General features: G+C 35.0%; 1 protein-coding gene and 1 non-coding gene across 2 annotated transcripts; both read left to right on the forward strand.

Moving 5' to 3' along the window:
* Positions 1-14,129: 14,129 nt before the first annotated feature.
* On the forward strand, positions 14,130-14,236 carry LOC116135257. The gene has a single exon (XR_004128867.1). It is a non-coding gene; the product is annotated as a small nucleolar RNA R71 (small nucleolar RNA).
* A 6,810-nt stretch (positions 14,237-21,046) lies between these two features.
* LOC116135231 (uncharacterized mitochondrial protein AtMg00810-like) lies at positions 21,047-21,514 on the forward strand. The gene has a single exon (XM_031420927.1). The coding sequence runs from the start codon at positions 21,047-21,049 to the stop codon at positions 21,512-21,514; it is 468 nt and encodes a 155-aa protein (XP_031276787.1).
* Positions 21,515-25,255: the final 3,741 nt, after the last annotated feature.

A 25,255-nucleotide genomic window follows, 5' to 3' on the forward strand; every position in this document is an offset into this window, starting at 1 on the left:
AACAGTTTAAACCAGACTGGAGTCCATGCTAGTCTCCTTTTCCGATTCCTAGTGGATATCCTTCTCCCGGTAGAAGTTGACCGCTTCTTCTTCTTTTTATTAGCCTTATTCCGTGGGACATTAGTAGAACTATATACAAGCCAGGATATTTTACCTTCCTCAATCATTTGAAGTTTCCAACATCTTGAAAAAACTGCCCGTAATGCTTTTTAATCGGTTCAACGTTTTTCCCGGCATTTTTCTTGGCGATGTTTTCAGAAAATGAGAGAAGAGAACTAAGTACTTGAGGTCCATAAATAGATTGCTTTCTTGAAAAGTCTACTCATTAATTATGCTTTACTTTATAGGTTAATTGGTGGTGCTGGGGAGCGAAGCAAATAAGTAATTAAAAGAGATTAGATAGATTTGACAACGTCACCATTAGCGACAAAATTGGAAAAGGAAGATATACATTTTATGTTATTAACTGGATGCTTAAAAGAGAAAGGAAAAAGATTTTTATGTAAACTGATCTCCTTCAAAAGCGAGCAGAGAGACATTGCGTTTCTAAGTTCATGATTCTCAGTCAGGGCAACTCATGTATTTTTATATAGAATTGTTTCATTTTGCCGGAAATATATGAAAATGCAGATGATTAGCATCCACAAACGAAGGCAAAATGAAGATTCAAGATAATCTTCGATGATGTTCTTAGTCTTAAAGTAACATGCAAGGTGTTTAATTGATAAAAGAATTAAAGAAAGTATGAGAAAAAATAAGAAAATAAGAGAAAACCCTGGAGAAAATAAGATCTTCAACCTGAGTCGGTTTTTATACCAGGATCTATGAGGAAAAATGGTTCTCTTATTCTCTCAACTGATGCAACTTAATTCATAATTTTACTTTATGTTCCTATACATAATCCTCGCAAAATCTCATGAGATATTTGCTTTTTTGGTTGCACCTAAAAGAAAAATGCTTAATGTATGTATGTGTGTGTGTATTTGTATATATAAAATCAATATATATATATATATATATACAACAATTATATGAATATTTAACAATGATTTAATTTAAAATTTGCATAAAATTAATAGTGTAACAAAGTAGTTACAAAATATGATGACGAACAACATATGTTTATTGAAAGTTTTTCCAATATTTTGCAAAGAGTTTTTAGAAGGCAATTCTCACATCCGAACTGACTCTGCCTTCTTCAATATACAGGCATAGATTTATATTACACAAAGAGACGAATTTCAAGTACTCTTGAATCCGTTACAATGATATCAAATAAACATAATAATAAGAGTTAACCATTTCTTTCCCACCCAAATAATGGTTTAATGACACTTTTCTATCCACAGACTTTTAAAATACAACTTTACCACCCAAATTTATATTCCAACAGCAAACAGAGAGCAAACTCGGTCCAGACTGTTGGGACTTTTGAAAATGGGAGGCTAATGAGTATTTTGATGGTGGAAGGTTGAATTTTGGTGGTTGGGATTGATTGGAATTTCACTTAAGAGGGGCGATTGCATAAATCCTAATCGCTCGATTGTCAGTAATTGATAGGGTCAACGGGAGTAAGGTTTAAGGGATTTTAGTGAGTGATGATTAGGAAAGATAATGGTGGTGGTATAGAGTCGTAACGATGTAGAATCGAAAACGGAATATTAATTTGGTTAATAAAATAATATTTTAAAAATCTATGGGTGAGAAAGTGTCATCACCCTATTATTTGGGTGGGAAAAAGTCATTTACTTTAATAATAAGTGATAGCAAAGTCAAAAGTAATTAATAGTTCCTGACAATTTTGAAACATTCTTCAGTGATAGCCCCAATTTTTTAAGAAGAGTCGATATTGATTCATGAACCGTGATAACTGGTATAATAATTTTCTTCCTCATGAAGGGATGACATGGGTAACGATTCTACCAAAAACCAGCGGGTAGAACTAGAATCGTAATCAAAACCTACCCGAAACTGGCCTTCACAAGATAGGTTTTAGTTCCAATTTTTTTGAACCGCCATTGTGCGGGTCTGGGTCTAGTTCTGGTTCCTGCAGAACCAGGCCCGGAACTTGGAATGGGAACCAAGGTTGGGAAATAGAACGGGACTTAAAAGGAATATCAGTAAAGATGGGGGGGTCTCTGGAATTTTACATATAAAAAAATTTTAAACGGGATTAAAACACATGGGTGACGTGTGTGGACTGTGAGGCCTCCACTTGGTTGGTGTAGATTATATTAAACAATAAATAATATTTTAAAAATATATATATTATAATATTAAAGTTTTTATTAATTTAGCGTATAATTGGAATTATGATCTAATTAAAAATGTTTTAATGTTATTAAAAGAATTATTTTTGAATAAAATAGTATATTTGATTGAATAATATTTAGTTATTTATTTCAATTATCAAGTTCTAAGTATATCTATAGTAAATTAGTAACTAATTAATTATATATGATAAATTGATGAACATTAGTACATTACTTAATTAAATAATTATATATTTAATTAATTATAATATTATAGTATGACAACTCATGGTATATTAAGAAAGATAAGCGTTTTGTAATCAAACTTAAATTAATGACATAAAACTAACTTAGACTCATACTAATTATTTAATTAAAATTCATAAATCATATTAATATTTAATTTGATTCTTTTATCACAATTAATGTTAATTTAACTTATAGGCAAATTCAAAAACTTCATTTTCACTCTAGTAATTATAATATTATATAAATTATTTTTATCTACTCATAAGTATGATTGTATGAATCGAAATTCAACAAATACCAAAGATAAGTGATTAGTCATTAATTAATTAAAATACAAAAATCAAAGCCACCTACTAATTGTGTATGAAACTTTTTTTGAAATAATCTAATTATTAGTTATTTTATTTTATTTCTCTATTAAAAAAAAGATATTATAATGTTAAAGTTTTGAGGTCTTGTGATTAAGACTTAAGAGAATCAAAATAGCTTTATTAATTATTTGATTAATTAAGTGCATAATTGGAATTAGGATCCAATTAAAAGTGTTTTAGTGTTATTAAAAAAATATTTTTGAATAAAATAGTATATTTGATTGAATAATATTTACTTTAATTATCAAATTCTAAGCATATCTATAGTAAATTAGTAATTATATATGATAAATTGATGAATATTAGATTAGTACATTACTTAATTAAATGATTAAATATTTAATTAACTTATGGGCAAATTCAAAAACTTTATTTTCATTCTAGTAGTTATAATATATATATTTTTGGATAGTAAAGTTCACTAAAATTTCTTTCCCAAAATTAATTCCACAACTATATTTTGATGTAAAATTTAATAATTTATATATATAATATATTTCCAAGGATCTTGACTATGATTGGATACAAATGAATAAGTAATGAAAAGTGAAAACTACTAAATGCTCATTTTCTTAATTTTTAAGGGGTGTATTTACATTTTAAGATTAATTTGTCATTTTTTAAATTAATAGGGGGTAATTAAAATTTCACAGGGTACTCGATAATGCAGATTTCGATTTCAGGAACCTAAGAACCGGTTCCGGTTCCTCCAAAAATTGTAGGAAACCCAGAACCACTCACTCCTACTCATGATTACTAGGCTCTTGAGTACTACTGACACTTGATTTATTTGACGTAAAGATCCCGTTGATGTGTTTGACACTAAGCTAAGTTTACCATAATTTTTTACCTTTGTGCCAGAAAAGTTTATTGATGTTGTGGCTGACATAATTGTGGATGTTGTGTAATCCATTTATGAATTTCTGGTGGACTCATGTTCTGAATAGAAAAGCTAGACCACCATTCATAAGGAATTTCCTCCTCAATTATCTAATTTTAGAGGAGAAGATGTTGTAATAGTGAATTGTCATCTCATAATCCAAGCAATTAAAAATTTTATGGAAAATGCTAGTAAAGGTTCATCACTATTATTGAACTTTTTTTTTGCAAATAATTGAAAACCTTCCCAAATAGAAGGTAGGAAATTAGTTTCATTCAAACCAAAACATTGAAACCATTTTGGAAATGATTTAGGGAAAGATTTATCAAAAATAAAAAATCATGAATGTGTTGTGTTAGATAAAAAGAATGTATTGAACCATGCTTTTTGACAATCTTTGTAAGAAAGTTCTTGAGGAATGAAAGTTTGAGAAAGGCGAAGTCTTTCATAAATGTTGAGCTACCAATGTCGGAGTGTTAAAACTCTATTTTACATTTTGAACATGCAATTTTGTTGGGATCATTTTCATCATGCTTATAAGTAATTTCTACTAAACCTGTGTCAACTAAAATGAATTGATAAAATGTTCTTGTTTTTAATAAATCATCAGGAATGAAAAGAAATTCCAAAGGGAAAGTATGTGATAAAGTTTTTCCCTAGAACTCTGGTTCAATTATACAAATAGGTTGAGTTATTTTCTTTTCATTGTATTGAGGGGCTTGATTAAAGATAATAGGTATTAAAGAAGAGAATACAATGGTAGTGGAGGAGGAGCCAAAAGGGCTTGACGGTAATTTTTTGGAGGAGATGAAGAAATAGATTCTTCAACAAGTAATTGGAATTGATTGGGATGTTTGGTGGTTTCATTAGTTTTTTGCTTAGTTGATTTGGATTGATTTGATATTGGTTGAAGGGTAATTGGATGCTAAGGTATCATTACATATGCTGATTTCTGTTGGGGGGAGGCCTTAGCCTCATCATTATTGATTTCGAAATTACTTTTATTGATGGGAGTGCCCATCACTTTTCTCTCTCTCTCAACGTTTTCTTTCCTTGTAAGAATTCATGGGAAAGGAAATCAGTAATGAACTGTTTTGGCCTTTAATGTGTTCTAGGTCAAAATCAAAACAGGATAATATGGCTTGCCATCTGGCAAAGATTTGTTTTGAAACCAAATTTTTTACACCCTTTTCAAAAATGAATTTCGATACAAAAGAATTAGTGCGAATAAAAAAAAAAAATTGTTGATTAAAACGTCTTGAAATTTTGTTAGTCATGAAAATGACTATATTTTGGTCATAAAAAGACCCCATGTGTAATTAAAATGAAATCATAATGAGACAATTAAAGAATTATGAGATTATTCATGAAAAATCACATTTTTATTTTTCCTTACAATTTGTGCATGTTTGGAATGAATTTTGAGATTGTGTAAGTTGATATTAGGGTGTGATTTATTAATAAGGGTTGATTTTGTCTCATTTATGCTATTCAATGGTCAAATTGTCATATTTTCTTGGGTTGATTTTGCACTTTTCAATCGTGTAGGGACCAAATAAGATTTCCCACGTTCTATATAAAAGGAAAGTGCAATGTCGTAAAACTCTAGCCAACTAGCTGCCTCCAAACCCTAGATCTACAGCCAGCGACCTTTCCCTTTCCATTTCCGATGACTCTCCAACTCCCATTGCACCGATCATCATCATCTCTCACTCACTACTGTGATTTGTGCGTTTGTTGGTGACATTTTGGCTTCCCCACAAATTTTCTCCCATTTTCTGGTGACCTCCGGCAACAATCCACCTCCCTAGCCACTGATTCCTTCATCCCATTACCAAGAGCCGTCGGTCGACACCTTCTATCACTATTTCACTGTACGACACTTCAACTTACAATGTCGGTGACCCTTCGGCTTCTAGTCGTGTTTTTGCTCACTTTCCTACGACAATCCATCTCCCTAGCACCTGATTCAAACTCCCCAACACAAGATCTACCTCCCGGTACCCTTGGATCGTCATTCCGCCACCTACCACCAGAAACCAACACCGGGATCCAACGAGTTGCAACAGTTCATTTCCCTGTGTTTTCTTTGTCTTCTCCATCTCAAAGCATGCCATCTCGTTGTTGGTTACTTGCTCTTCAGCATGACCAGCAGTATTCTCGATTCTCTAGCTACCAGCGACACCACCATGGGCGGATGAGCTTCGATTGCCCGTTAGGCAGAGGCAAGACTAGCATTTAGGTGATATTTTTCTTTGCTTAAATTTTTGACTAATTGGATTATTAATTACATAGTGGACACATGATTTGATTGTTGTGAATTGTGATTTGAGAATTTCCTTGTTTTTATTCGATTACAATAATGTTGCATGATTTGATTTATGAATTGCTTTGTTGGATCTGTGCTCGTTGTGAAATCAAATTGATTGCATGTTTAATGTTGGGTTTGAGAGTCCTGAATGATGGATTATGGTTTCCAATTGTTTCGATATTGATTACAATCATGCTATATTTTGTCATTTAGTAATGGTTCTGCTATGATTTCATTCAATTGTGATAAATTTGTGATTGTATTACAAGGATTATGGATTGTATTATTCTCACCGTACCAATTAGTGATTTTAATTGTTTGGGTCTCTCTATTAATCGAAGATAGTCTTTAACCAATCAACCTATAACTAAGACAACAAGAGACATAATAGATTATACCTAGGTTGTTGAGGGACTTTTTATGTGTTTTGCCTAGCCTTGTAGGTTTAGGAAATCTAGGAGTGAGAAGAAGAATTGTGTGTCAATCATGAGTTGAGTCGAAGTTGTAGGGCAACATCTTTAATATTTATGTCCTCGTTAACAATTAATTTCTTGCAATTAATTTCTTAGGATATTAGTTGATTAAAAATAGCCAATTTTATTTTAGTGACTCAATTATACATTGGATTGATAGTAATTGCTCCTTGTGGATTTGACCCTACTTACCACTAACTATAGTACTGACGTTTAATTTTGTAATCGTGACAACCGGCTTGACAAAATTTTGGTGCCATTGTCGGGAAGCAACATGCTTTTGATCTTGTGTGTTTTTGAGTTGTGATTTGTTCTTTTTACTTAAGTTTTCTGCATTTTTTTAATTTAATTTTACTTTATTTCATTTTCATTTTAGTTTCAATCAAATAGATTCATTCGCGTTTGTTTTGTTTTTGTAGAAAGATTGCAATTGGGGAAATGCTACAGCATGTCATGTGAAGCGAAGTTTTAGCGTGAACTGATTGTGAAATTCTTTCATATTTTCAGTTTTAGTTCTTTTTATTTTTGGTTAATCATTTGTGTGGTTGATTGCATGTTTTAAGTATGAGTTTAGTAATTGTGAGTGTTGCCTATTATGGTTGCATATTGTGTTTTTATTCAAAGGATTCAATTTTTGTTTTAGTACTTAATTATTTTTGTGTGATTGGTAGTTTTAGTTATTTGATTATGCCTTATTTGTTGTGTGAATTAGTTGGTTAGAATCTTATTGAATCTTTATTTTGTTCAATTTTGTTTTGTGAGCTTATTGAAGTTGCTTTATAGTATTTGCATATAGTATATTAGTTTTAATTTTCTTTATTTGTGTATTTTGAATTTTAATTCCTAGGAATTGTTGTTAGTTGTTTTTCTTTTAATTTTTGTTGTGGTTGTTTTAAAGCCTCACGTGTGCTTGATTGATGAATGCAAACTAGACAGTCGTGTCACGAAGAGTTATTAATTACCCTTGAACCTAGAAATACAACGTACTTGTAAGAGGAATAGAAAACAGGCATGTAGGATGTTAGTGTATGCCCTAGGAACCAATCGTGTCGTCGGTTCCAAGGCATTATGTTTTGTATATATATGCTAATGTATATATTTTGTATATACATTTTTATCTTATCAATAGAGGAAATTGTTCTTATTTCACATGTAGTTTATTGCTTTATTTATATATATGTATTACATGTGAAATGTCCGGATGATACAAATCTTTAGATGATCAAAATCATCAAAGTATTCCCTGCATATGTAATATTAATTGGGTAATAATAGTACATAGTAGGCATGCTGAATGCCTCCGTAGAATATCATGTGATGGTATTAGTGTGGGTGATTATTAAAGTTATATCACTAGGGCATTAGCATGGATAAGAGGTTAGTGAACTGTTTATCGAATATGGCCATTTATGATTAATCACATAGACATTTAAAATATAGTCAATGATTCATCATAAGATCGTACTAGTGTATTATTAATCCTTACACCTGAGATATCACGGTTGGATTCTGCATAAACGTATATGGTTCATATGGTGTATAAACACGAGGCTAATCATGTCATGTGTTAATAAGCCGATTTGGCCATGTGTTGTTTATGTGTAAGGACAAGTGATAGTCAAGATGGGATCCATTGACTTGGTATAGATTGATATCAAGTTCCTAGATAAATGTCAAGATACATTGGAAAAAGGAAATCTCCAGCCGAGGTATATAAAATGTTACTTGAAAGGTTGTTTCAAGGTGACATGTTCCATATGTATTGATTGTCAATTTGATATAAAATTAAGATAAGGATTTTGACATACCATGAATTCATTCTTAATTGGGATTAGACAACAGAATGATTTGATTATACAGCGCTTATGATTATAAAAAGGTTCGTTGGAGTATATCTTCATTGTGACTTAAGGGTTATGGAGTATTGCTAGATGTCTACCATAATCGGTGGGAGTTTTGTTCATAAAGGTTATGACAAAACATATTGGGATAGACTTTGATATTGGGCTCACGGCTAGGCCACAGTGAACATGAGAGGTCACACATAAAAACTAAAGAGAATGGAGAAATAACCAAAGAGAGTTGATTATCCAAGGTTGGCTAGCACCTACGAAGGGTAATAAAGTTATTTATATTATTATCATTAAATTAGATTCAATGGAGAGTTATACTAGTTATTATAAATAATTTAAGAGTTAAATTGCTAATTGGAATTAAATGGAATTCCAATTCATAATTAATCATTTTCTTTATATTAAATTGAATTTAACAATGGGTTGTAATTCTAAACATATGAACAATTTAAGGGTTAAATTGTTATGTAAACAATTTAAGAGCTAAATTGTTAATTGTGATTAAATGTTAATCCAATGTTATTATTTAAAGAAGTTTAACAACTTCATATAATTATGGAATTATTTACAACTCCAAAATAATTATGGAATTGTTTAAGGAAGTCCAAAACAATTATTGAATTGTTTACAAGGCTACATATATAAAGAAAATGATATATCAATCTTGAGATAGAGATCAAAAATTTCTAAGAACCCCAAATGTCTCTCTTGGCCTAATTCTTCTTTTACCTTAGTGTGGATACTCTTTTGTTTAATTTCTCCTAAAATTAAAAGTCTCTAAGGTTGCTAAGGACTTAAGGTAACAAGTTATACCTTACTTGTTTTCAATTTGATTGAAAGTTTTTGCAAAATAAGAATATACATGTTATAGTATCACATGTATCATTTTCCATGCATTCCATCTTTCATAGGATAGGTGATAACCATGCACTCGAACATATGCCGCTTAATGAGCATTTCATTCCCACAGCCTAAACATCAACCTCTTGCATCTGTATTCTAAACATTCAGGCCCAACATTATGTGATTAAGACTAGCGTTATCCAATTGTTGCCATTATACTACGGGAATTTAAATGAGAAACCGTATAAACACTTAGATGAATTTTTAGAGTTTGCTTCACTATTCGACTTCCAAATGTAAATGAGGATATCGTGCACTTAATCTCATTCCCATTCTCACTAAAGGATCGAGCCAAACAATGGCTTAATTCCTTGGCACTAGGGTCCATTACCTCTTGGGCCCAAATGCAACAAGAATTCCTAAAAAAGTATTTTCCCATAGGTAAAACCAATAGCATAAGATGAGCCATCACTAGTTTCACTCAGTTAGATTGCGAAGAATTTTATGAGAGTTGGGAACGTTTAAAGGAAATGCTTAGGAAGTGCCTCCATCATGCAGTCCCTAGGTGGTAACTAGTGCATAGTTTTTATGATGGACTAACCAAGAAGCATAGGAATATGGTAGACGCCTCTTGTGGAGGAACATTTATGCACAAGGACGAAGATAAGTTATGACAACTCTTCCAGACCTTAACTGGAAACTCCATGCACCACATGTTTGCGTCTAGAATGTTGTCTCAAGGCAACTATCCAGAAAGGATGGTGTGTACGAGGTGTCATGCTTAGATGACATTATTTCTAAGCTAAAGTTGTTGGCCCATTGATTTGACAAGTTTGTATCCATTCAAGGGTAGACCTCTACGCAATCATCTTAGAGTCAGGCAAACTAGGATGCCTTTGTTTTACAGTCCACTCTTGACCATCCCACTAAGGAATTCGCATCTGACCCTTTTGAGGAGCAAGTGCAAGTGGCACAAGGCTTCTAAAGACAAAACAATCCGTACTCGAATACTTACAATCTAGGGTCGCAAAACTACCCTAATTTTTCATGGAAGCAACAATCACCTCCCAATGCCCCAAACAATATGCCATATAGGAATTATTCTTCCAATCAACAAGAAAATTATAGGGAGCAACCTTCAATCCAACCACCCATCCAATCTAGGATCTCACCCCCCATCTAGCAACCCACTCCAATGCCCGATTCACTGGAATCAATGATGGCTTAAATGCTCCAAACCATGTAGGAGCAAAAAGTCGACATGAACTCTAGGTTACAAGACTTAGATCAAAATACACAACTAGTACATTTCCATTCCTAATCGATCAGTAAGCTAGAGACCCAGATTGGTCAAATAGTCAAAGTAGGCAATTGGATGGAATAAGGCCAATTGCCTAGTCAAGTCATAGGTAACCCTAGTGGTGCTTCTCAATAGAAAGGGTATTCCAAACAAGCTAAGGTTGTGATGACTCTTCAAAGCAATTGAGAGCTAATTAGGCCTAAGCGGGAAGTAGTAGTCTAGGGTAAAGAAAAGGAAAGTCTAGGTAGAGACCAAGCCAAAGAGAGTAAGAGCAAGCCACTTGTAAAGTTAGGGAGAAGGAACCGTCTCCTACATCGTACATACCGAGAACACCTTTCCCTCAATGGTTAGAGCTCTAAAACATTTTCATTGCTAGGAAAATGCTAAGATGATGGAAATTGTTGAGTTGTTTAAACAGGTACAAATTAACATTCCACTCTTAGATGTCATTTAGTAAGTACCTGCTTATGCTAGATTCCTTAAAGACTTGTGCACATAAAAGAGGTGACTTAAGTCTCATACGCCTAAGACTATACATTTACTAAAGAATATAAGTGCGATTGTCTCAAACCGTGTTCCCCCAAAGTTGAAGGATTTTGGAGCTCTTATTATTTCATTTGTGATAGGTAATATCACTATTGATAAAGTTCTCTTAGACTTAGGGCGAGCCTGAACTTACTAACCACTTCCGTGTATGAATAGTTTAACATAGGTGAGCTCAAGTCTACTGAAATCATCCTGCAGTTAGCTGACCAATCGATCAAAATGCCTAGGTGCATGATTGAGGACGTGTTAGTTAAGGTTAAAGAACTATATTTCTGGTGGATTTCCTTATTCTAGACATGGAATATACTAGTAGTGGAAGCATGCCATGGATTATTTTAGGGAGACCTTTTCTTACAACGACCAACGCATGTATTAACTGTCGATTATGAGAAATGGAAGCATCCTTTGGAAACAGAAAACTTAAGTTCATTGTGTTTAACACGGGGTTAAGACCGGTGACTGAAGATGATAATGAGTTTTTCATGGTTGATGCTACTAACGGTTTAGTGGAGGCTCGCGCCCCACAGATGTTATGTGATAATGCAATTTACACTCTTATGAATCCGTCTGTTGAGGAGATATGTAGCCTGAGTGTTGTGTCTGAGATTCAAGAAGTTAGTGCTTATTTACATAGGTCAACCAATCTAGAACGTAGACCCTAGACCATAAAGTACGAGCCTTTACCACCTCTATCTAAGACCACCAAGCTTAGGTCAATTGAGTCTCTTCCAATTTTAGAGTTTAAGGCCCTTCTTAAGACCGGCAAGTCTCTCTGAGTCGTTTCATTGAGTTTTCGGTAATTAATACACACCTGTCATCCTGTGACTGTCCTTGTTGGGATGAGCTTATTGTTGTCACTCTTTACCATCGCAATTTCTCCCTTCTTTGGCACTACTTGAACCAGACTTACCCATGAACTATTCGAGATAGGATATATTATTCTAACATCCAACATTTTTACAACTTCCTTTCTTACCACCTCTTTCATGGATGGATTCAATTGACACTATGGCTACACTCTAGGCTTAAAGCTTTCCTCCATAAGTATCTCGTGCATACGAAAAGAAGGACTAATACCTTTAATGTTCGAAATGGTCTATCCAATTGTTGATTTGTGATCTCTTAGCACTCTAAGTAGTTTCTCTTCCTTTACATCATTCAAATTAGCATTAATAATAACAAGAAAAGAATTAGAGTCACCAAAATAAGCATACTTGAGATGAGAAGATAGTGGTTTGAGCTTAAGTTTTTAAGGGTCCTCTGACACTTTTTGCAACTTGTCTTCCTTTACACCAAATTTTTTAAATTATTTTTTTGAAGTGAAGTGATTGGTTGTAATGCCTCTAAGTATCTTGCACACACTCTCACCCTAGGATCATCATCCTCAGTATTCTATGACTTGGTTATGCATGCTTCAAGTGGTAGCTTAAGATTTTCTTCTCAAAAAGATTTAGTTGCCAACTTTTCCATACCATCATTTTTAAAACACGAATCTACCTTGGATGGGAACTTCATAGCCTCAATGACATTGAAGGTCACTTTCTCATCTTGCACCCTCAAAATGAGCTTCCCTCATTGCACATCAATCAAAGTCATCCCCATTGCAAGGAAAAGTTGCCCTAATATAAGAATAATTTCCCTATCCTTTTCCATATCAAGCACTACAAAGTCAGCAGAGAAAATGAACTTATCCACCTTGACCAAAACATCTTCCTCAATCCCTCTTGGATGCTTAATTGATCGATCTGCCAATTGAAGAGAAATCATGGTAGGTTTCACTTCTCCTATGCCAAGTTTCCTAAAAACATAGAAAGACATTAAAGTAATACTTGCACCTAAATCACATAAAACTTTGTCAAAATGAATATTTCAAATGGAGCAAGGCATCATAAAACTCCTTATATCCTTAAATTTTGGAGGTAGCTTCTTTTGTAGTATTACACTATACTCATTCGTAAGCATAACCATTTCGTTCTCTTCCAATTTCCTTCTATTGGATAAAATCTCCTTTAGGAACTTTACGTAGCTCGATATTTGTAGCAATACATCTATAAAAGGAAAGTTAATATACAATTTTTTTAAATACATCTAAGAATTTAGTATTTAAAAAATTGCTTATCTTGATTTTACTTTCTCAATCTCTAAAGGAATGGAATAGGCTGATCATATGGTGACAGAGCTACTAGAATCTCTGGATCTTTTTGCGTTTTTTTTCCACTTGTCTTTTCTTTCTTCGGCTCATCCTTAAGGGGTACAATAGTTGCCTCTTTCATCATTGTTTCCTTATGGTCCTCCACCATACTCTTTTTCTATGGCTGCTTTAAAACTGTCCGACTCAATGTTATAGCCTTGATATGCTCTCTTTGCTTGGCAAACAGCCTTGATATCCCTTCGAAAGTTGCTCCGACAATTGCCCCACTTGAGTCTCCAAATTCCAAATGGACACTTCTTGATTCCTAAAGTTGGTCTTTGTCTTATTTATGAAATTTTCCATCTCTTGCATAAACTTTCCAAATATATCTTCCAGATTCATCTTTTTCTCTTGCGGTTGGTAAGTGGCCATCGGTTTTGGTACTTCTTGATTGCTCCAAGAGAAATTTGGATGGTTTCTCCAACCTGGATTGTTTGTATTGGAACATGGGTTATTGTAAGGCATTTGTGAACTTGTCATATAATTCACTTGCTCGCTTGTTGAAGAGGAGAAAGAGTTTCCAGTTTGACACTCCACACTTGTATGATTCCTTGCACAAAATTCACAAGTTAAAATAGGAGATTGAATAGCATTAACATTCATACCTCCCAAATGTTTTTGAAGTGATGCAATTTGAGCTGATAATGCAGTGAATCATCAACTTCATGTAAACCCATTGCCTTCTTATGCATTTCTCAATCATTAGGTCTTTGATAATTACTACTAGCCAATCACCTCAAGTAGTTCATAAGCGTCTTCCAGTGTCTTGTTATTTAATGTTCCTCTACTGTCACATTAATCATAGTTACGTAGTGGAGAGCAACCCATTATAAAATGTTTGAACTTGCATCCAAACCAGTAAGTCATGATGTGGACACTTCCTTAACTACTTCTTATGCCTCTCCCAAGCTTTATATAATGATTCATTATCACCTCGCACAAAAGAGGTGATATCATTCCTCATCTTTGCAGATTTTGCTAGTGGAAAATATTTGGCAAGGAATTTTTGAGCTAATTCTTCCCATGTAATGATAGTTCCTACTAGTAATGACATAAGCCAACCCTTCACCTTGTCCCTCAATGAGAATAAAAAAAATCTCAATCGAATTGCATCATCCGTCACTCCATTATGCTTGAATGTGTCGCATATCTCTAAAAAGTTAGCTATATGCAAATTTGGATCCTCATATGAATTTCCATCGAATTGAACCTATTGTTGGATCATTTGAATGATAGCCGGCTTGATCTCAAAAGTGTTTACTTGAACTAATGGTCGTCTAATGCCAGTACTGCAGCCTTCAACCGTTGGTACAACATACTCTTTCAATGCTCCATTTCTAGTTGCTCCTGCATTTGCTCCTTCCCTAGGTGGATCCATTGTCGTGTTTTGCCTTTCTCTTGCTTGTTTCTTTTCCTTGTCAATGCGTCTCAAAGTCCTCTTGATTTCTAGGTCAATTGGAACTAGATCAAGACTCCTCGATCTCCACATGCACTACAAGAGAAATCCAAATCAAATCTGAAAGAAAATTTAACACTTAACAATAAAAATAAAAACGCCCTCAATTAAGTATTTCAACTAGATGGTATCAATATTAATAAAACTAAACTTTCCCTTACAACAGCACCAAAAACTTGATGCATGAAACTTGGCAAATGCACTAAATCGATCAAGTAATATAATGATAAATAGAGTGTCAATCCCACGAGGAAAGTTTACTTATTAACTACTGAAATCACTAGTTTTAACCCTAATTGGTAACCGAAATTGTGAATGATTGGATACTAACAAAAGTACAAATTGAGAAATTAACGCAAAATAAAAACAGAAAATCGATTATCAGTAAAATCTAAAAGTCTGAACTGATTCAATAAGCATAAAACACTAGAGCATCTGACTTCACCTTGTTAACCCGATACAACTTATAAATCCTATTAATCTAACACTATCTTCCTGATTAATGACCGAATTCCCTAAATTGTTTAATACTCCTTCTCAGGTTATATCGCCCTGCCCTTTCCTATTAACCTTCGAACCAATAATGAAGTTTAATATTCTAGGTTCATTAAGCTCTAGGGAATCCTGCCCTAGGTCACATTGATTGCGTTTATTTATCTCTATTTTTCGCTCAATCTATGGTTTTTATTACTAGAAGCTAACATCATGAATCACTTCTCAATCTCATTATAAACAACATATCTAATTGAATGGTGAACAAGCATGCAACTACATTAAGAGAAATAATAAACACTTGATCAATAAAGTTTCATTTTTGTAATTAGGCTACATCTTTGCCCTGGCAAAATAAAATTAGTTCATAATGTAAAAAATAATAAAAGCAATCATCTCCATAAACATCTTGAAGAAAGAAAACCAAATAAAGAATCTCCTCCTTGTATGTGCTTGATCTTCAAATCCAAGAACTACTATTCATCTCCAAGAAGTTAGGAACCCCCAAAATATCCCTTTTTTTCTTCAATTTATAGTCCTCTTGTATGTAAGACACGAAACCCTAGTCCCCAAGGAGCCCCAATCCAACTAATCTTCTTACTAAATTTTCCTGTGTTACGCTCGCCACGACATTGAATAATCGCAAGATTTCCCCAGCATGCTCCGCCATGGCATTCTTGTCCTTCAATTTTTCTAGAAACCTCATGGCCGCAAGATTTAGATTTTCCTACTGCAGCATTGACTATGCATGCTTCAATCAGCTTTCCTTATTTTGCCTGAAACTTCACGTCAAGTTTTCACCATTTTCCCAACGTAATTAGGTCAAGTCCAAAACAAGAAAGTTGTAGCTCTAGTTCTTAGATTTCTATAGCTGTTGGATTTAGGTCATTCCTAGTTGTAAAGCTCGAGTTATGCTAGTTATTGTGAAACAGGTGCTGACAAAAAAGTATATCTGTAACTAGCATGAACAACTCCATAATTCAGCCCACATCCTTCTCTTATATTTAAAACTGGAATACAGACCTACAAATAATAATCATTCCAATAAATAGCAAATCCATGCCACATAGAAGGAAAAATAACATAAATCCAACTAAAAATTAATGTAAAAACATGTCCAAAAATGGGATTATCAATTGTTTTCCTTTTAACCTAATCTCTCAATTAATATAAGAATTCATGATATTTAAAATTCAAAATACAAAGATTAATTCCCTTGCACTAAACAGGTTTTGCTTCCAACTCTTGTAAGAAAATTGGAATAAAACAAAATAAAGTGTTTGACAGTTTCAATCTATACATAAACTTTATTTTTTTCTTTCACAACTGTTATTTACAGAAAACAAGATGAAAATTGAAGAAATAAACTTTTTTCTTTCTTTTCACAATTGCATATGAATTTTTTTTTTATGAGACAATGGTTTTGCGTAACAATTTTAGTGGTATTTACTTCTATGAATTAATTGTGGAATTCTGAACTGAAATTATATAGTTTTATTTTATTTTTCAATTTTTCCCTTGTTGAAAAAGAAGGTATTGTTTACTTTGTTGAGATTTCTAGAATATTTTGTAATTTCTTATTTTTGTCAGTATTAGGATACTTTTGATATTATGTAATCTTTTAATTATGTCAGTATATTGTATAATCTGTAACTGACATAATTAAGAGATTAAATGGATCATATTCTACCTATATAAAGACTATAACTATGTATTAAAAATGGGTGAATTGAAAATGAGTAATACTACATATACATCATTTTCATACAACATTTCTCATACAACATTATGTGGCAAGATATGATTGGCTAATTTAAAGTTAAAATTAAACTTTCAACTAATCACATCTTGTCACATAATGTTGTATGAGAAATATTGTATGGAAATGATGTATGTGTAACATTATTAATTGAAAATATGATTCTTTAAATTTACATTGTATTAGAGTCAGATTCTGATCTAAAAAAAAAATTGATCATTGTAGATCAGCCGCCAGAAAAATACCGGCAAGTAAGTCATCCAGTCGTCATCCTGACAACACCAACATCATCCAACAGAAATCAAAGACCAAGCCCAGCCATTAGCAACGTAAAAAAAACCATCATCAATACACAAACCTCCAGCCAAAAAACAACCCAATCAGCAACCATACAACCCACACAACCAAGCCACCTTCAACCATTCTGCAAATTTACCCAAGCCAACAAGTTCCCTAAACAGCCATATTTTCAACTACCTTTCGTAACTTCTACCAAATCAAGAACCAACAACCATATTTTCAACCACCAAAAATCCAATCCCCAGTTGTTGCTAAGAAGCTGACACCAAACAACTCTAGAAAAAGTCTACCCATCAAATCCCGCCACTAAACAACTCACATCACCCAATCAACACAAGCAAATCAAAACTTAACAACTCACATCACCACCATCTTTAGCCGCCGCAAACAAAAAAAAAATTCAAACAAATCTGCAACCATCAATCACCAACCCAGTAAATACCCAGAAATCTATCCCAATCAACCATCACCAGACCTGTCAATATCAATAACCATAATCACCCTCCGTCAAAACTGCCAAATCCAGCGAGAAGAAACCGACGAAATCCAGCAAGAATACTTGCCGTCGATCTTTGTTTACGTGCCTATCTGCCCACTGTCAAGATGTCGTCGTCAGCCAACGCGGATCGAATCTCGAAATCGCCAAAAAAAACTGCTGATGTCGTGACTGATCTACCACTGACGACTCCGATCCGCCGCCGATTTGCTATTGTCGTCGACTTCTTTTGCATCAGAAACCGATTTTGTCCAGAGAAAAGAGTTTGTGTTTCAAACTCTGTCGTTCGTTTTTTTTTCTTTTTCATTTTATTTTATTGTTTTTTGCTTCTTCAATCCTCGATAAAGGAAGAGTCAAAGAACGCCAAAAAAAGTGTAAAAAGGTCAAAGTCAAAGTCAAAGTCAAAGAAAAAAAAGATGTGCGTAGAAATTCTATGCAAGAACCCGATTCCAAACTCAGAATGAGAGTCAGATGAAACTCGACAAGCCCAACAACAACAACAAGAAGAATTCTATTGATGTTGTTGCGGAAAAGAAAGAAGATTCCAAACAGTTATCATCATGTGTAGTCACTACTGGAAATGATGATAAATCTTTACATATGTGTACATCCGTTTCTAATAATACATGGATAATTAATTCTGGTGTTATTAGTCATATGACATTCAATTCTAGGCATGTTTCTAACCTTAAAACATCCCCACAAAAATTTGTTTCTACTACCAATGGTGAGTCCACCCGAGTCATTGGGGAATGATCATTAACCCTAAAAAATACTTTACACTTAGATTCCGTGTTAGTTGTTCCATCTCTAAATTATAACTTGTTATCAGTCTCTAAAATAACCAAAGTTTTATCTTGTGTGGTAATTTTTTGGCCTAACTTTTGTGAGTTTAAAAGCATTCAAACAAAGCAAACGATTTTTTGTGGTGTTAGACAAGGGCAGTTGTATTACTTGGCTTTAAAGTCACAAAGTTCTACCATGTTAAAGCACTCTTTGACAGTAGATTACTCAAAAAGGGATAAACAGAAATCTGACATCTGATTATGGCATCGGTGCCTCGGACATGCTTCGTTTGGTTACTTAAAGAAACTTTTTCGAAGTTTGTTTGAAAAAAAAAATGATATTAGTAACTTCCACTGTGACGTTTGTGAGCTATCAAAAAGCCATCGAATCCTATTTCGAACAACATTCAACAAAAGTCCAAGTCCTTTTATGCTTATACATTCAAATGTCTAAGGGTCATTACAAGTTACTACTTTAGGTGGATCCCGTTGGTTTGTTGCTTTTATTGATGACTACAAATATGACTTGGGTATGTTTAATGAAATCTAAAGGGCAGGTTAATTTGCTCTTTCAAAGATTTCACAAAATAGTTCGTACGCATTATAATGCACAGGTTCAGGTCCTCTAAAGTGACAATAGGGGAGAATATCAAAGTTTGTATCTTCAATAGTACTTGGCAACACATGGTATCATTCATCAAACAACTTGTCCTAACACACCCCAACAAAACGGTGTTACTGAGTGAAAAAATCGGCACTTATTAGAGGTCATTTGTGCCTCCTTAATAGAAGCTCACATGTTGTTATCCTTTTAGGGAGAAGCACTTACTTCTGCAGCATACCTAATCAATCGGGTACCCTCTAGTTCTATTGGGTTTGAGACACCTTTTCAGGCTCTTGGTAAAGCAATGAATGCTCCAACAATCCTGAACTTACTGCCTCATGTTTTTTGTTGTATAGCCTTTGTTCACCTCTATAAACATCAACGCAACAAATTGTCCCCTCATGCATTGAAATGTGTTTTCGTTGGGTATGGTGTTCATCAAAAAGGGTATCGATGTTATCATCCTCCAACTCAACAAACGTTTGTGATGATGGATGTTGTTTTCTATGAAGAATTGATGTATTTTTCTTCTGAGTCTGAACTTCAGGGGGGGTATTGTCAAGAAGAAATTCAGACTCTTGACTATGTTGTTCAAGATGTTGTTCAAGATGTGGAAGACTATGAGTCACAAACTAGACCTGTTGTTCGACAAGAAGATGAAGTGGACGATAAAAGTATGGAGGTGGTATCAAACCCGTCCGTATAAGCTTCTTAGTCCATCATTTGTTGAGAATGTTCCTAATTTAGAGTTTGAAGCAATTGAGTCTGAACCAATTAGGAAATAGTTACCACCACGTAGTACTAGAGGAATTCTCAAACCAACATACGAACCACATCTATATAGTAAGGTCAAATACCCTATGAGTCATTATTTGTCTAATTATCATCTGTCAAAATCGAATATGACATTTGTGAATCAATTATCTACTGTATCTATTCCTAATGAGTAATACTAGCCTTACAAAGAGATATACAAAGAGTCAAATCCAACCCTTGAAATAAGGGAAAAAGAGAGAGAGAAATAGGCAATCATGAATTTCAAGGGCTGGATTTGGCTCTTTGTATGTCTCTTTGTAAGGCTAGTATTACTCATTCCTAATAGTGTGCAGGAAGCCTAATCTGATCCAAAATGGAAAGCTGATATGAATGAGGAATTGAAATCGTTACAGAAGAATGAGACTTGGGAACTTGTTGATCGTCCACCAGGAAAGAAGACGGTTGGATGTCAATTGATTTACACTGTGAAGTATAAAGCTGATGGTACAATTGAGAGATTCAAAGCCAGACTAGTAGCAAAGGGGTACACTCAAACCCATGGGATATACTATAAAAAGACATTTGCACCCGTAGCTAAAATCAACACGGTACGTGTTTTATTATCTTTAGCTGCAAACCTTGATTGGCCATTACAACAATTCGATGTGAAGAATGCTTTCCTACATGGAGAATTGTCAAAAGAGATATATATATATATGGATCCTCCACCAGGGTGTATTTCACCAGAAAAACACAGCCAAAAGGTATATAAGTTAAAGAAATCTCTATATGGGTTGAAGCAATCTTCGAGGGCATGGTTTGGGAGGTTTACAAAAGCTATAAAGTCTTTCGGCTACCATCAAAGCAATTCAGATCACACATTGTTCCTAAAGAAACAGAAAGGAAAGATCATTGCACTTATTGTATATGTGGATAATATGGTAGTCACGGGAAATGATCTAGAAGAACGAAAGGCTCTACAAGAGTACTTGTCAGAAGAATTCGAAATGAAAGACCTAGGTTATTTGAAATATTTTCTTGGAATCGAAGTGTCTCAATCTAACAAATTTATCTTTCTATCACAAAGAAAGTATGCCCTAGATGTTTTGTAGGAAACTAGTATGTCAGCATGCAACCAGCAGATACACCAATTGAAGAAGGTTTGAAATTATGTATTAAGACTGATCAAGTACCAGTTGACAAAGGGAGATATCAGAGACTTGTGGGAAGATTGGTGTACTTGTCACACACTAGATCAGATCTTACCTATGCATTGAGTATAGTCATTCAATTCATGCACAACCCTGGAGAACAACATATGAATGCAGTCACGCGCATTTTAAAATACTTAAAACATGCTCCTGGGAAAGGAATCATTTTTACTAAAAATACGGATTACCAAAATGTGAATGCATATACTGATGCTGATTGGGCGGGAGCAATGGATGATAGGCGATCTACGTCGGGTTATTTCACTTTTGTAGGAGGTAATCTAGTCACATGGAAAAGCAAAAAACGGAATGTTGTGGCATGCTCAAGCGCTGAAGCAGAATTTAAGGGAATGGCACTTGGGATTTGTGAAGCTTTGTGGCTATGATTTCTCTTGCAAGATTTGGGCTATCAACCTAATCAACTAATCTAGTTATATTGTGACAATAAAGCAATATGTGATATTGCTTACAATCCAATTCAACATGATCGTACGAAACATGTTAAAGTAGATAGATTTTTCATCAAAGAAAAACTGGATGAAAATATTATTGAATTGCCCAAGATTCAATCAGAAGATCAATTGGCCGACATTCTTACTAAGGTTGTCTCTAAACATATATTCTCACAAGTTTTAGACAAGTTGGGCATGTGTAACATCTACGCACCAACTTGAGGGGGAGTGTTGAGATTTTCAAAATATTTTGTAATCTCCTATTTTTGTTAGTATTAGGATACTCTTGATATTATGTAATCTCCTAATTATGTCAGTATATTGTATAATTTGTATCTGACATAATTAGGAGATTCAATGGATTATATTCTACCTATATAAGGACTGTAACTATATATTGGAAATCAATGAATTGAAAATACAATTCTTCAAATTTACATACTTAATAACAAAGTCGAGCTTATACGACACTACTCTTTTACTTGGTACTGTCTATCATGATTGCTAGTTTATATCTCCAAGCCCCATCGAATCCGGGCTCACATTCAGAATCAAGCAGGTTTTATACCTAAAGGGGTGGGTCTTAAGAAGAACACTTGTCCTCAAAATTCTTTTTCAAGTTGCAACGTATATGTTCTGATCCTTTTTCTCTCCGCCAGACAAATCTGAGACTGAAAGGACAATATGTACGTTGAGTTTGTGAACCTGGACGCGAATCTAGGCTAGATTATTGTACATAACGAGAGAGAAATATCGAACAAGCATGCGCAGTTTCTAGATTAGATAAAGCTTAAGTAGCGTATATATGTTGAATTGATTTATTTATCTAGCTAATGCAGTTGAATTGGAAAAGCATTTGTATGAATATTGGAAAAGATAGAAAAGGTTGAAAAGGCATGTATGGGGAGAGATTATGACCACTCACCTCAAAATATTCTCGACACTTGATCTTCCCATCATTCAGACTACTTTCAAATCAGAAATTTCAGTTGAGTTGATCTATTTCATCTCCTTATCTATGGTTTCCCTACAAAATGGCTGGCTTGGTCACCATCTCTTGATAACATTTCCAACTTAATTTCATTATAAATAGAAGGCATAACAATCAAGAGAAATTTAGAAACAGTCGGTTGTCAACTGGAGTTCCCTTGACCACTTCACTGGTGCATATTTGCAACTCTTTAAGTTAAGACCTTTCCAAGGAATGAAGTGTTTGGGGGAACTCTGGCTGCCACCTGACATTAATTTACTGCTAAATGTATTCGCTAAGCATTGTTATTTATTGGATTATTGTTAATCTTCATCTTGATGTTGCCCCTCTTTTCTTGAATTTTTGTTTTTTTTTTATGCAGTAATTTGATCCTTGGGTTTTCTTCAACTGTGGGTTTATTGTGGAATCTACATCCAAAAAAAGTTACCTGATTGCAGTTCTTTTATCCTTTTTCATGTTTTTGTTTCATCATGTTATGTCTTGTCTAATTATTTCATTGCTTTGAAGTATAATAATATGGACTGATTAACCGTTAGATACATAACTCCACACATGCAGAAGCCTGAAGCGATCATTATATATTGGTATTGATATGCATCACATTCAAACCATCCCATTTCCTTGGATACTACTTCATGACGCTCCATTAATTCCAACTGTGCTGATAATTGTAATATATAGAATATACAACTAACTCTAATACCATAATGTTATCATAGTATAACATTAATAATACGTGAGGGATTCTTAATTATATACTGTATGGTAAAGTAACACAAGAAAGGGAGCTAATATAAAAAGGTATTAGTGTACAAAATAATTCCCCAATAATTATGTTATGCCTAAAAATATAGGGCTGATGCAAGACTCAGTCAGCATAAAAAGTCAGAGCTTAGGTAGGCCCGTAGCCAGTCAGAGGCAGCCATGTCATACAGTGACAGGGGCGGCATGCTCGTGTCAGGACAGTGGGTGCGCGTCAGACCAGCCAGGAGCGATAACGATCCCACGTGTCCAATCCCTGCACCAAATCGCGTAAATCACTCTAGAAGGTGGGCAATGGGACATAAATAAGGATTTGCACGAATAATCTCACCAACTCACAGATTTAGTAATCATAACCTTAATTCAGCCCACTATAAATTGAGAGTTCTTCTCTCATTTAAGGGATTAGCTACCCTCTCTAAAGAAAAAAATAGCATTCTCTCTCTTGTATAATCATTTGTAAGTCAGTCAACTAAACGCGACCTGACCACTATCATTAATACAAAATCAGTGGACGTAGGATTTGCTTCCTTAGCATCCGAACCACTTTAAACGTTATTCTCCACTGCATTTACTCTCATTCTCACATTCACGTGTGTCTTTTGGGCTCGTTCAGCATTTCACACGTACATTTGGTTGGTGTCAAAATCACGCATCAACAGTTTGACATTAGAAGGAGGGCCTGATTTAGTGTTCGTCCTTCATCAGGAGAATCTCTAACTTACTGGTCCTACAACAGCAAATGGCCCACCGACTTGAACTTGAGCGAACCAACCAGGGTGTTAAGGAGATCCCCCAAGTACAGGAAGACACCTCTCCCGAGGTACCTTCGGTTCCGCAGAATGTCCTAGGGGATATCCTGTCGAGTTCACTACTTGACCCTGCCATCAGAAGCTACCTGGAGAGGTTCGATAATACTCTCCAGACGGTCAACCGAAGGTTGGACCGTTTGGACTAGGGCGTGCCACCCGAATCAAATAAGGTGGTGCAACCGCCAAAAACGCCTGTAGGTCGCGCGAAAGTGCCGCAAAAGGCAATAGCCCGCGCTGCGAGCATTGCAACGCGCCGAAGGAAGGGTAAGCAAGTGGCGAAAAATGGGTCTAAGGGCTCCAAAGGGCCAGCGAACACCGATCACGTCCCGAGTAGAATACCCGTGGTGTTAAGACTCGGTGAAAAGTCACAAGCCGAGCCGTCCCATGCCACATCGCATGGAAACCCCCATAAAAGTGCTGGGCGGGCGATTCTCATCACCGCCAAAGAAGCAATCCTGATCATAGTCATGTGGGAGGTTCCCACACTCCGCGGGGCGGTTCTTACCACCGCAGAGGTTGTGAAAATTCCCTGCATCGTTCATCGCCATCACACGGCTCTAGTCAGCGTGTGTAGAGAGAGGTCGAAACTGCCGGCCAAGGCGAAGTGGAATCCAACCTCCGGACTTTTCTCAATCGCAACTGCGAGGGTCGGACTCACATGGGAGAAAGCAATCCCCAGATAGCTCCGTTGCCTCAGATTGAGGAGCTGCAACGAGCTCTAAACCAGCTAAGAGCTCAGCAAAATGAGCAAGGGCAGGTCGTGTTAGCGTCTCCTTTTTCTCCGGCAATGTTAGCCACCCCACTCCCATCAAGATTTAGAATACCCGACATATGGGCGTTCGATGGAAATTCTAATCCGCAGGATCACTTATATGAATTCAACGACTTGATGGAGCTTCACCAGGTTTCAGATTTGGCAAAGTGCCATTGTTTGGCAGTAACTCTAACCTCTCATGCCAAACGATGGTTCAGGTCGCTCCTAGCGGGATCGATCAGCTCGTGGCCTTAGATGAGTACCACGTTTCTAAGGCACTTCCAAGCAAACCGAAAGTTCTCAATGCCTTTGAACTACCTCAGCAATATAAGGCAAGAGAGGGATGAATCCCTCCA

The sequence above is a fragment of the Pistacia vera genome, unplaced genomic scaffold, assembly GCF_008641045.1.
Source record: "Pistacia vera cultivar Batoury unplaced genomic scaffold, PisVer_v2 Contig297, whole genome shotgun sequence".
NCBI lineage: Eukaryota > Viridiplantae > Streptophyta > Magnoliopsida > Sapindales > Anacardiaceae > Pistacia > Pistacia vera.